The 13,349-nt window shown below is 42.2% G+C and overlaps 1 protein-coding gene across 1 annotated transcript; it reads left to right on the top strand.

Annotated features, from left to right (window-relative positions):
* The first annotated feature begins 2,470 nt into the window (after positions 1 to 2,470).
* On the top strand, positions 2,471 to 12,207 carry ARPC3 (actin related protein 2/3 complex subunit 3). Its single transcript, XM_047088169.1, has 7 exons — positions 2,471 to 2,650; positions 4,814 to 4,913; positions 8,025 to 8,101; positions 9,929 to 9,997; positions 10,843 to 10,969; positions 11,321 to 11,415; positions 11,895 to 12,207. The coding sequence occupies exons 1-7, from the start codon at positions 2,645 to 2,647 to the stop codon at positions 11,955 to 11,957; spliced, it is 537 nt and encodes a 178-aa protein (XP_046944125.1). The 5' UTR covers positions 2,471 to 2,644; the 3' UTR covers positions 11,958 to 12,207.
* Positions 12,208 to 13,349: the final 1,142 nt, after the last annotated feature.

Genomic DNA, 13,349 nt, shown 5'->3' with positions numbered 1-13,349 from the left:
TATCCTCGTAATGGGCCCAGGCTTCATTGGTCATTTGGTCCTGGATCTTCTAGCAATACAAATTAAGCCCTTTAACCCGCAACTCCAGTTAAATTTTAATCACTCTTAGGCCTTGATAGCAGGAGAGACACCTGTAGTGTCACATTTGATCCATTTTAACTAAAGACTTGCAAACTGAGAAGCTGTAGCTTTCAGTGGTAACTTGTGTCTGGGGGCTTAGGCTATGAGTACGTCAGGTATTTACATCATGGTGCGTTGGTGTGAGCTATTGTCATGGGGGGGGCAATAAGGCGAGAACATGAATGGGCATCATGGGAATGTGCTGTCCTGCTTGGGGACTCTCCCTGTGGCCCTGAGTATGAAAGGGTAAAAACACTCTGGTCTCCCCATGTTGCAAATTCTTAGAAATTTTATTGCCATGGAAGAAAGGAAAGGCAACTTCATTTGCCCTCCTTGCTCCTTGAACTATTTTGCCCTGGTTTAGCTTCTGGAGTCTGGTATGTGCCTCTAGGCAAGAAGGGAAGGGCCAAATTGAATTTCCTTCTCCTCGAGACATGGGTTTTAAAGATGACTATGTCCATTCCAGTCCTCAAGGATTTCATTATCTTGCTGAAGATCCTGACATGATTCTGTGGAAAAATTTACTGGTGGGTGCCAGGCACTGGGGATAAAATGGGAGCACTCAGAGCAGACAAGGCCTTAGTCTCATGGAGTTGACATGCTGGGCCCTTGAGACCATAAACAAGGAAACCTTGATAAGGAATGGGAAGAAATGAAAACAGTAATGAAGTGGAGAGTGAGTAAGGGCCTACTTTGGGCTCATCGTCAATGAAGGCTCCTAAATGGTGCTATTTGGCCAGAAACCTGAGTAAGAAATCATTTGTGGGAACACGGGGCAGAGTATTCCAGTCTGAGGGGCTGGCAGGAGAAATAGCCTGAGGCAGCAATAAGGTGGCACTTGAGGTGATGTCGGAAAAGATAATCAAGAGGATGTGACCACTGGTTGACCCTTAAACTGGGCTCAGGCAGTCCAAGGTTCCTCATCCCTCCCACCCCTCACTGTGGGAGATGTTCCAAGGACATGGTCTTGAGAATAAGGTGTTGAGCCCATCTGGATGTGACTGGACCCAATTACGACCTCTATACAAACTTAGTCTGGCATGTAGGTGGGGACATCTACTCTTGCCTCACCAAAGATAACCCTTACAAGTAAGTTTCCTCGCTTAATTAGAACCACCACCTATATATCTGGATTGGCCTTCCTTTTCAGTCTTCTTGCCTCCTGTATACAAGGGCCAGTTCGCAAACTAACACATGAGGTGCTTTCTAGTAATAGGTAAAAAAAAAAAAAAAAGAAAAACTCCTGAGCTTTTAGTATGTTCCAGGCATTTAAGTTCTACACACTTTACATGTAATTCATTTCATCCTCACAAAACAATGAGGTAAGTATATTATCTCCAGTTTGGGTGAGGAAACTGAGGCACAGAGAGGTTAATTAACTTGCCCAAAATGACACCGCTAGTAAATGCTGGAGCTAGGATTCAAACCCAGAGTCCATTTTCGCAGTTTTTACACACAAATTGGAGTGGGGTAGTGCATAAATCCCATCTCTGAGTGCTCTCCTTTCCCCACTGTTAGGACCAGTTGGGTTCATTCACTCAAATATTTTTTGATGCCTGCCATGCACATCACTATTATAGGCGCAGAGGATACAATGGTGTACGAAATGGACAAAATCCCTGCCTTTTTGACGTCCACACGGATGGGGAAATAAATACCAAAAGTAAATAACCAAAGAATCATAACTGTGGCTAAAAGAAATAAGGATGACACAGCGGAGTGGATTGGGGTCGAACTTAAAATAGTGTGACCCTTGGGCTCGGTCCCTTGAGCATCCGACTTGGGCTCAGGTCAAGATCTCTCAGGTCATGATCTCGTGGGGTTCCTGAGTTCGAGCCCCCCATGGGGTTCGCGGCTGTCAGCAGTCAATACAGATCCTCTGTACACCCCCCCCCCCCGCCCCTACCCCGCTTGCGCTCTCTCTCAAAAACATTAGGGGCGCCTGGGTGGCGCAGTCGGTTAAGCGTCCGACTTCAGCCAGGTCACGATCTCGCGGTCCGTGAGTTCGAGCCCCGCGTCAGGCTCTGGGCTGATGGCTGAGAGCCTGGAGCCTGTTTCCGATTCTGTGTCTCCCTCTCTCTCTACCCCTCCCCCGTTCATGCTCTGTCTCTCTCTGTCCCAAAAATAAATAAACGTGGGAAAAAAAAAAAAAAAACATTAAAAAAATTAACATAGTGTGATCTAGGGAACGCTTCACTGAAAAGACCGTTGAGGAAAAGCAAAGTTTTTAGGGGATTGATCCTTAGGATTCTGTAACCCAAGACCCAGCTCCATTTCGCGCACACTTTACGCAATGCACGGCATTCAGAGCCCCTGCCTAGCGCTCGGGTGCCCTCTGGTGTCCCTCCCTCCCTGCGGAGCCTCCGCCGCCTCAGCGGAGGGACAGCAAGACCGGAAGTGCCGCGTCCTCCCCTCACCCTCCCCTTCCGGCTCACTTCCGCCTACCCCGCCCGGGCCGCCGGACCGGAAGCGTAGCGCTCTAACCCTAACCTCCTGGTCTAGCTTGAAACCGGGTGCCGCCAAGATGCCGGTAAGGGGGCGAAGTCGCGGTGTGGAGAGATGGCGAGAACTGGGGAGAGCGGCGAGAAGTCGTGCGTGAGCTGAGAGAAGCGGGCCGAGGAGGGCAGAGAGGAAGCGGGCCCTGAGAAGGGGAGAGGCGAGGAGAGGGGGCCTGTCGCTGTAGGATTGGGTCGGCCAGCGGGGACGGGGCCGCGGCAGAGTGGGCCAGAGACCCCGAACGTGTAGAGGAGGCTGCCCGGGCCCTTTTCGCCCCTTTCGCTCCAGTGCCGACCCCTTCTCTCGTTCTTCCTGTGTCCCCGGACTCCGGCAGGATCCCCAAAGCTTCACTAGAGCCGAGAAGCCAAGGGCTGTCCTTTTTTTTTTTTTTTTTTTTTCTCCCCCAATTCTCAAGTCTAGGGTCTGGTTTCTCTTTTTCTACCCCCCCCCCCCCACAGGCCCACTTCCTCTTCAGCCCCCGGGAGCGGATCACTCCCGCTGCTTGTCACTGTCATACCCCACTTCCCGGACTCCCCCTCTGTCGCTCCGGCTGTGGTGGCCACACTTGGCTGCTGGCTGTAGGGCCGCCAGAGCAGACGCTAGGTCGGCGGCCTGGTTACCAGATGTTTCTATTTTCGTGTGCCTCGGGGTAGGAGTAAAATTGATAGTAGGCTGGTTGTCCTTCATTGCTGACAGCCAGTCTTGTGGGGCAAATTTATCGCCATCATGGTCTCCATTTTGCGGGTGAGGAAAAGGAGGTTCAATAACGTGATTACTCACACAAAAAAATTACTGAGCATCTGCTGCTTGCCAAGTACTGTTAACAGCTGTAAATAAGGCCAACAAACCCCTACGCTCGAGGTCACAGTCTAATGGGGAGACAGATAAACATGTAAGTGTAAATAGAGAAGATGGTTTTAGATAGTGACAAATGCAATGAAGGAAATCGATGGGTAACAAGACAGCTGGTGGAGGCTGCTTTAGATGAAGCATACCTGTGACAAAAAAGAGCAAGCCACAGTTACATATTTAATGAATCTTGTAGCTACCATTTGATTCCTGATGTGTGCCAGGCAGGCCCTGAGCTACACACTGCATGTAAATTATCCCATTTAATCCTCACAGTAACCCTGTGAAGTAGATACGCTATTGTTCCCATTTTGCAGAGGAGGAAATTGAGGCTCAGAGAAGTTAAGTAACTTACCTAAGGTTGTGTACTGATGGTAAAGCTAGATTTTAAGCTAGGACTTTAAAGTCCTGTGCTCGTTCCTGGACTTCCCTGTCCCCCATTAGGTTGAAAGTTCTTCAAGGACAGAGATCATACTGGTCCTTCTTACCATTTTATCACCATGCCTTGCACATAGAAGGTGTTTGGTTATCATTCGGTGAATGAGTGAATATATGAATGGGGCCCTTCTTGAGTTACCGAAAAACAGACATCTTGTAAAAAGCAGAACTAAGAATCAGCATACAAGTTGCATTCATAAATGTGGTTTCCCCTGCTCCTTTAACCCACACCTACCCGCTGAAGGCAGTAGATAACTCTTCATTTTATAAATTTGGAAATAGGCTAAGAGAAGAAAGGTGATGTCTTGGTCAAACACATAGCCAGGAAGTGGCAGAACTGAAAAGCCAGTGCTTGGGTTCTGGTTTAACAATAGCTTGGGGAAGGGGGGGCGTACCCCTGATTTTTTTGTGTTTGCCTATCTTTGTAGCATAAAGACTTCCACCAGTTACAAATGTGATGTCACTGAACATGAACTTGGAAGATGCCCAGTAGCACACCATTACATAGTATTTATTCTGCAAAGATAGAAAAGTTATAAATAACCTTAAGATCATAGACCATAGTGAAATAATTTTTAAAAATAGAAAGTAATGAATTTTGAGTACTTATTACCTTTGTTTTTACTATAACTTAGTTGCAAATTTATATAATTTAATTTTTAGTAATGGCTGTGTTTAACAACCAGCTTACTTCCAAATTTGTCAAAATTCCTCAAAATGTATAACATCCCGTTTTCATGAGCCAGTAAGAGCCAGCTCCAGACCATTGCTGCTGCCATCCCTTTTTCCCCCTCCCCTGGTTAGTCTCGGGTGGGTTATTCTTTTTTCCTCTGGAGAAATGTTGCTTGTCTGCCCCGCTGACATTTGCTCTCTTTCTGTTTCCGTATTCTTACCTGGCTTGCCACAACAGGCTTACCACTCTTCTCTCATGGACCCCGATACCAAACTCATTGGAAACATGGCACTGTTGCCTATCAGAAGTCAGTTCAAAGGACCCGCCCCTAGAGAGAGTAAGTCGAAACTTCTTTCCATTATTTTCAGATTTTAGTAGGAAACAGCTAGCGATCCTCGGACGTTTTCAAGTCAGGCAAAGTCTTAGTTCGGTCCTCGGTCTCAGATTGCTCTTGTATTTTCTCTATGCTTGGTGGATATTGCATTCTAGGCCTTTCAAGATCAAGTGTATTATTGCTGCTGAGTTCTCCAGGATATTTTGTTGAGAGGGAAGAGGAAATGTGCTTCTGCACAGTGTTCTGTCATCCCACTGTCAGTTCTTACAAAGTGATTTAATGCTGCTATTTCTGTAGCATGACATGTCCCCATCCTTTCTCTGTCTTAAGGCTGGGAGAAAAAAACAAACAAACAAACATTTTAACCCCTTCTCCCATTCAATCCTACTTCCTTTATTCATTCTTCAGTATCTTCATTTTCAGTAGTACTTTGATCTTAAATCTTACGTGCCCTCTATAACATTGCACATTCTTTCTCTTGTTTTTCTGAATTTTAGATCTTTGCTTTCTTTCTTGGTACTCACTTTCTCTTTTTTTGAACCATTTCTTACTGTTTAGAAAGCCCCATTCTTTTAGACTCTTCTGACACATTCTGAGATGTTCTGCCAACAGTGTGATTTGTATTATATTAGACAGGGTTTCCCTGTACCCAGAAAGCATCTGCACTGATTTCCATTTTGGGTTTCTAACACCATAGTTTTCATTGTCAATTTTGTACTGACCTGGTCTCCATTCCTCTGCCAGACTATTTGACTTGACCTCTTCTTAATTTTGTTTTCAACACCAGTGGAAAACTCAGTAAACTCAATAAATTTGGTGAGTTGCCATAGTTTTTACTTGATTCTGAGATGAAGAAAAAGGAACAGATGGGAAAAAATAAAAGACCAAAAAGAAGAAAAAATAGCATAAAAGAAAAGAATTACAGTGCAAAGAAAGAATAAGAATCAATGTTGGCCCAGATTCCTTGAGAAGCAGCCTTTTCAGATGGTTACAAAATACATGTAGCAGATTAGAAAATGTAATTGACCAAGGATGGAGTGTATCTAATTACCACCTTTGCAACATTTCCTGGGCCCTTAAGGGAGAAAGGGGCCCCTAGAAACCAGATTTTTGTGGCTTCTGTAGACAGGGATACTCTTCCTCAGGAGACAGGATTAGACCTGAACAAGAATTAGGAAGGAGTACAAGCCTGTGCTGTGAGCTAAATAATAGGTAGCATTAATCAAATTAATTTATTTATGGGGCACCTGGCTGGCTCAGATGGTTGAGCGACCAACTCTTGATTTCAGCTCAGGTCGTGATCCCAGGTCATGGGATTGAGCCCCATGTCACGCTCTTCACCAAGGGTAGAACCTACTTAAATTTAAGATTCTCTTTCTCTACCTCTGCTCCTCCCCTCCGCTTGTGCACGGCCTCCCCCAACCCCTCTTTCAGAACCAAAAAAATTTTTTTTACATTCAACAGATAGCTTTTGAACACTTTTTTGTGCCAGACATGCTTCTAAATCTTGTAACCCATTCCCCACCCCCCACAGTTTTACATTTAGAAGAACTAACTGGTTTTATAAACAATATTGAATCTTTTGAGGAAGTTTCCTTTTCTCTAGGTAAGAAAATAGATTGGGAGAACACAGAGTCTAGAGTTAGAATTATGTTGAAATTTTTTAGCAGGGGAACAAGCAGCATTAAAGTCAGGTGAATCACACAGGATTCAACCTTCAGGATTACCTTGCATTACTACTGTGTGAGAGGGATAGCAGTCATGGACAAGAAATATAAATAACTGTCTCTGGGGAAAAAAAAAAAAACAGTCTGTGCATTTCTGCAACCAGCTGCCGGATATCAAGACCCTGGGATTTTGACCTTCTTAAAATAAGAAAAGGAAAATAAAAAACTGCCAAAGAAATTGTATAAAGAGATCTGTCTTTGTCACAACAGTGTTTCTGGCTTTTCTCAGTCTCTAACCACCTAAAACAGCTTGTACAAGTATATATTAAGTCATAGTTTTCATAGAAAGATATATACATGAGCCCAGTGTGTTCCTAAATAACAATTGAGATTTTTTTTTCCCCTGAAACTGCAGTATGTAAATTCAAATCAAATTACATTGTATAGTTTTTAGTTTTAAATAGCATTTTATCAAAGTTAGTCTGTGTCTCAGTCTATTTTTATAAACCCATTGAGAAACGTCTGGAATGATGTTCACCAAATGTTAATAGTAGTTATTTCCAGGGAGTGAGATTTAGGGTGACAGTAAAATATTTTTCTGTGTTGATTAATTTGTTTCTAATGAGTATATTTTTTATAAAAACAATAAAGCTATAAGAATAAACCATGGGGGTGCCTGGGTGGCTCAGTCAGTTAAGCGTCCAGCTCTTGAGATCAAGCCCCAGGTCAGGCTCTGTGCTGACAGCAGAGGCTGCTTGAGATTCTCTCTCTCTCCCTCTCTCTCTGCCCCTCCCTCCCTTCCCCTCCCTCTTTCTGTCTTAAATAAACCTTTAAAAAATAGCAAGCTTTTTAAAAAAAATAATAAACCATGTACATACTGATTTTGCTAGAAATTGTTTCTAAAGACCTCATGTCTCAGCCTCATTTTATTTTATTCAACTCCATTTTTAAGTTTGTTTATTTGTTTTGAGAGAGAGAGAGAATATCCCAAGCAGGTTCCGCACTGTCAGCACCAAGCCAGATGCAGGGTTTAAACCCATGAAACATGAGGGGCGCCTGGGTGGCGCAGTCGGTTAAGCGTCCGACTTCAGCCAGGTCACGATCTCGCGGTCCGTGAGTTCGAGCCCCGCGTCGGGCTCTGGGCTGATGGCTCAGAGCCTGGAGCCTGTTTCCGATTCTGTGTCTCCCTCTCTCTCTGCCCCTCCCCCGTTCATGCTCTGTCTCTCTCTGTCCCAAAAATAAATAAACGTTGAAAAAAAAAAATTTTTTTTAAACCCATGAAACATGAAATCATGACCTGAGTCAATGTCAGATGCTTAACCGACAGAGCTACTCAGGCGCCCCTCAACGCCAAGACTTTTGACCATTGAACTGGGGGTTTTTTTCTAAGTGTTATTTTCGCATTTGGCTAATGTTCTCTGCCTTCTTCCCCTTGTGTCCTCCTTAGCAAAAGATACAGATATTGTGGATGAAGCCATCTATTATTTCAAGGCCAATGTTTTCTTCAAAAACTATGAGATTAAGGTAAAGTACAGAGCTTTTAATATTTAATTTGGTTTTCTGGTAGGGATAATAATCTACCTGGCAATCAGGGTTCTGAGGAGTAAATAAAATTGAATGAGATTGTATGACTTTAAAAACCCAGAATAATGCCTAATATTAGACCCTATATCAACATTAATTTCTCATTTTTCCTCCAAAGTCTGTACCATGTGTCAGCAAACTACAGCCTAAGGGCCAAATCTGGCCTCCTGCCTCTTTTTACAAATAAAGTTTTATTAGAACACAGCCACGTACATTTTTTTAAGATATTGTCTATGACTGCATTCACTCCACAGCAGCTGGGTTGCACAGTTGTGACAAAGCCTGGCCTACAAAACCTAAAATATTTAATATCTGGTCCTTTACAGAGGAAGTCTGCGAACCCATCATCTAGACATTTTTATTTATTATCAGCATTAGTAAAGCTCCTACTGTGTGCCAGTCCAAAACTAAAAAATCCTACGTGATATGATATTTTTATATACTTCTGTGTCCTGGACCTGAAATGGAGCAATAAAGAAACTTCACTGATCCTGGTCCTTCCCTTGACTACCCTTTTCTCCTTTCTGCTCTTAGTTCTTGTGAGGAACGGGGTCAAGAGGAAGGTAGGAGGAAAGTGGCAGAAAAAGGAGAGGGGGAGATGGAAACAAAATAAAAAAGAACTTTTCTGAGTTCCTTCTATGAGCGAGTTACAGGAATGTCAACAACTTTTCTTGATAACATTCTAGAATATGGAACTTCAGCCTCTCCTTGCCAAACTTTGACCTTTTGGAATCAGGGTGTGAAAATCTTTCTTTGTAGACTCTTGGTCTAGAAATTGTAGTCTAACTGTCCTGTGATACTCACAACGTATTCTGTATTTAATATACGGTCTAAGTGTTAGGTTTGTAATAGGTGTAAATAAATGTAATTCTGCCACATTTCATTCTTCTGAGTCATATAATCTTAAAAAAAAGGACATGTGTAATTTGGGTTTTTTTAGACTGTAGATCTGTGCCAGATTTAACCTGAAGTATGTGCCACATTTGCTCAACATCCAATCCTCACATTTTCCTTTTAATTAGATCAAGAGGTGGGCTCATGAAGCTCTTTAAGAACAAGACACATGAAGGGGTGCCTGGGTGGCTCAGTTGGTTAAGCGTCCAACTTCAGCTCAGGTCATGATCTCACAGTTCCGGAGTTCGAGTCCCCTGTCGGGCTCTCTGCTGACAGCCTGGAGCCTAGAGTCTGCTTCAGATTCTGTGTCTCCTTCTCTCCCTGCCCGTCCCCTGCTTGTGCTGTGTCTCTCTCACTTGCTCAAAAATAAATAAACATTAAAAAAAAAAAAAAAAAAAGAACAAGACACACATGAAATAGCTGTTCCTCCTTTAAAGTCATAAAGGCTTTTGTTCTCGGCAGAGACTCTGAAGTGAAAGAGCTTTAAAAATTAGCTGACCATATGGTGCACCTCAGGTTTTCCAGGCAGCTCTAGTAACTCTCCTTCCTATACGGAGGGAGGTGCTGTTGGCACAGCTTCCCAGGGACTGAAAGGCAAGGGGAATGTAGGGGTAAGGGCAGCCAAGGTGAACAAAAACAGCCCCACACAGCTCAGGATGGCAACAGGCAGCTCTCTCCCTGGGAGCGGACACACCAGTGGCCCAAGAAGACTGCATTTGGAGAATGGCAACTTTTGATGCTATAGGAACTATACTTGCAGCTTTCAATTGATGCTCAAAAGACAAAGCTTGAATTTTTATTGCACGTGATTGTTATGTTTTAATCGGGACTGTTTTTAACTTCTGTGTTCCCACCCCCGCCCCACCCCTGCAGAATGAAGCTGATAGAACCTTGATATATATAACACTCTATATTTCTGAGTGTCTGAAGAAACTCCAAAAGGTAATTAAACTTGGATGATTGTCTATCTGGAAAACACAGTACTAACACATGTTCACCTGCTTAGCCATCTGGACTTGTTGAGACTTTAAGGACAAGTAGTACTTTCTCTTAGAGCCCGGACCCAAGAGGAAAATCTGAATGTGGATTCTAAACCTATAATTTAGTTGACTAATGAGAAGATAAGGGTGTGGTGTTTTAAGGCATTGCGTGTATTTTCCCGAGACAGAAATCTTTCTTTTAAACTCTTGGCTCAGAGGTTGTTAACCTGGGGTCCAAGGATATAATTCAAGGGTTCATGAGCTTGAGAGGGAAAAAGATTACATCTTTCTTTTCACTAACTTGTAACTGAAATTTAGCATTTACTGTAATTATTAATGTAGGCAACAACCCACAGTAACATAAGCTGTACCTGTGACTTTTTCTTCAGTAGAAATCACAACATTTTCCTATTACATTCAGAGATGAAGATGTTTTGAAATTTTATTTTCACTCATTACTACTTCATATTTTAGTTGTTAGGCCCCTGCCTGGATCTTGTCATGCAGTGCATTAATAAAGAAGTGCCTGTATGAGTATGTTAAATTTGGCTTTTTAATATTGTAATTATTGTGTTTGACTATAAATGATTTCTTTTGTAACTTTGTATGTTTTAGTCATTTAAAACATTATTCTGGGGAGGGGCCTAGAGGCTTCCCAGAATGCAGAAGGGCACCCAAAAACATTAGTAATCCCAGCCACATCTACTTAGACTAAAAAATTACAAATTGGATGTTATTATCCTTTTCTCTGTAAAATATGTGTGTGTATATAATTTTTTTTCTTTTTCTTTTCTTTTTTTTTTTTAGTGCAATTCCAAAAGCCAAGGTGAGAAAGAAATGTATACCCTGGGAATCACTAATTTTCCCATTCCTGGAGAGCCTGGTTTTCCACTTAATGCAATTTATGCCAAACCTGCAAACAAACAGGAAGATGGTAAGAACAGGGTTTCCACCTCCCTCTTTATGGCACAAGATTTTCTCCATTTGATTATTTACCCCCTCCTTTCTTCGTCTTGATTGGTGTACAGGTTGAGAGTAGTAGAATCATTAGCACAGATACTATCTTCCAGTAACTCTCACAAAAGATTCTTGGCAACAAATATAACATATAGAGAATCCTTTGAACCAAAATAGTTATAAAACCACTGGACTGTCATTTCTGTTTCTTATCTTGTCTGAATGTGTAGAAATGTATTACCAAGGTCACTGTCCAGCAACCAGCACACATTGGGGATGTATTCTCAGACAGGATTTTTCTTATTTTTCTCCTGGCTCCTTATTTTAGAGGTGATGAGGGCCTACTTACAGCAGCTGAGACAAGAGACTGGACTGAGACTTTGTGAGAAAGTTTTTGATCCTCAGAATGATAAACCTAGCAAGGTAAGACCCTCTTCTTTACCTATTTAGTTGATAAATAACCTTTTATCATGCAGCTACTATTAAATAAACTAAGGTCTTCCCTTGCAAGAATATTTTAGTCTCTGCATTGCAGTGCTGCTTAACTTTGAGTATGTGCCTAGTATGTACATAGTAGGGGTTCAGTGAGTCACAGTGAATAATGAATTGCATATGATAAACATTTTTGGTTGTATGTTCTTATATTCGGGCATTGTAAACCCATAGGGCAGATTTTCTGTGTGAGATATCTTGAATGTATTACATTTTTTTGTCATCATAATTTTGACTGATTTGTGAGTCAAAAAAATTTTTTTACATGTGTTTTCAAGAAGTTTATAACGTAAGAGATGTCAGGCCAAGATTACATTCTGTTATTACATAAATTAATATTCTGACCTTATCTTGAACTTGCATGGTGATTTGACACCCACTATCCATTCTGTTTTATCCCCTCTTATTAGTGGTGGACTTGCTTTGTGAAGAGACAGTTCATGAACAAGAGTCTTTCAGGACCTGGACAGTAAAAGGAGCCTGGGCAGATACTTCCCACAGCCATCGGCAGCATTTTACAGCAAGATGTACACAGTTCTTTGCCTTTATTTGATAAAGTTTTATACGGAAGAGAGAAGAGAGCATGTCTTCACTTGAAGAGCTCTTTATCAAGAAATTAGGGTGGCGGGGGGAAGAATGGGCTGTCGAAGGGTGATTTGAAATTTTCTGTGTTATTAAGCTGGTGCTTAATAAGAATAGGTAATAATAAAGAAATTTCTAACATTCCATGTCAAAACACTTTATTGCTTATCTTTTACATTCACTTAAAGTGTTTTTGAGCTAATATTCACTCTTTTAAAGTGTACAGTTCATGGCATGCCTGGGTGGCTCAGTCGGTTAAACGTCCAACTTCCGCTCAGGTCATGATCTCGTGGTTTGTGGGTTCGAGCCCCGCATCAAGCTCTGTGCTGACAGCTCTCTCTCTGCCCCTCCCCTGCTCATGCTCTCTTTCTCTCTCAAAAATAAATAAACATTAAAAAATAATAATTAAAAAATTATAATAAAGTGTACAATTCAGTGGTGGTCACCCCCCCAACCATTCTTTTCCTCTCCCCACCCCATCATTCCCTGGCAACCAGTGATGTACTTTCTGTCTATGGATTTGCCTTTTCTGGATATTTCACAATAAGGGATCATACAACATGTGGCCTTTTGTGTCCTGGCTTCTTAGAATTAACATTTTCAAGGTTCATCCATGTTACAGTAACAGTACTCCATTCCTTTTTTTCTTTTTCTTTATTGCGGTAAAACATATAATGTTACCATGTCAACCATTTTCTTTAAGTTTAGTTCTTTATTTTGAAAGAGAGAGAGCAAGTACAAGCAGGGGAGGAGAGGGAGAGAAGAGAGAATCCCAAGCAGGTGCCATGCTCCCAGTGCAGAGGCCGACATGGGGCTCGATCCCATGAATCGTGAGATCATGACCTGAGCTGAAATCAAGAGTTAGACACTTAACCGACTGAGCCACCCAGGCGCCCCATTTCAACCATTTTTAAGTGTGTAGCTCACTGGTATTGATTACATTCACAATACTTGCAACCATCACCACTGTTTATTTCCAAAGCTTTCTCGGTATTCCAAACAGCAACACTTAAAACCACCAGTGGCTGTAATACCCAGCTCCTGATAATCTCTAATCTACTCTCAATCTCTGAATTTGCCTATCCTGGCATCTCATATAAGAGGGATCAAACAATATTTGTCCTTTTGTATCTGGCTTCTTTTACTTAGCATAATGTCTTCAAGATTCATCTATATTTTAACCTATATCAATACTTCATTCCTTTTTATGGCTGAATAATACTCCACTGTATGTCCATCGTGTGTGTGTGTGTGTGTGTGTGTGTGTGTGTGTGTGCGTGTGC

The sequence above is a fragment of the Lynx rufus genome, unplaced genomic scaffold (assembly GCF_022079265.1).
Source record: "Lynx rufus isolate CCGP_SWC_20201006 ecotype Redwood Valley unplaced genomic scaffold, mLynRuf1.p SCAF_24, whole genome shotgun sequence".
NCBI lineage: Eukaryota > Metazoa > Chordata > Mammalia > Carnivora > Felidae > Lynx > Lynx rufus.
The sequence above is the reverse complement of the archived record's forward strand: the minus strand, read 5'-3'. Positions and strand labels throughout refer to the sequence as shown.

What these genes read in the sequence shown, in the direction of transcription:
- ARPC3 (XM_047088169.1), top strand. An exon ending in TCAAAAACTATGAGATTAAG is followed by an intron (nt 8,102 to 9,928) that starts GTAAAGTACAGA and finishes CCACCCCTGCAG; the next exon opens with AATGAAGCTGATAGAACCTT. An exon ending in GTCTGAAGAAACTCCAAAAG is followed by an intron (nt 9,998 to 10,842) that starts GTAATTAAACTT and finishes TTTTTTTTTTAG; the next exon opens with TGCAATTCCAAAAGCCAAGG.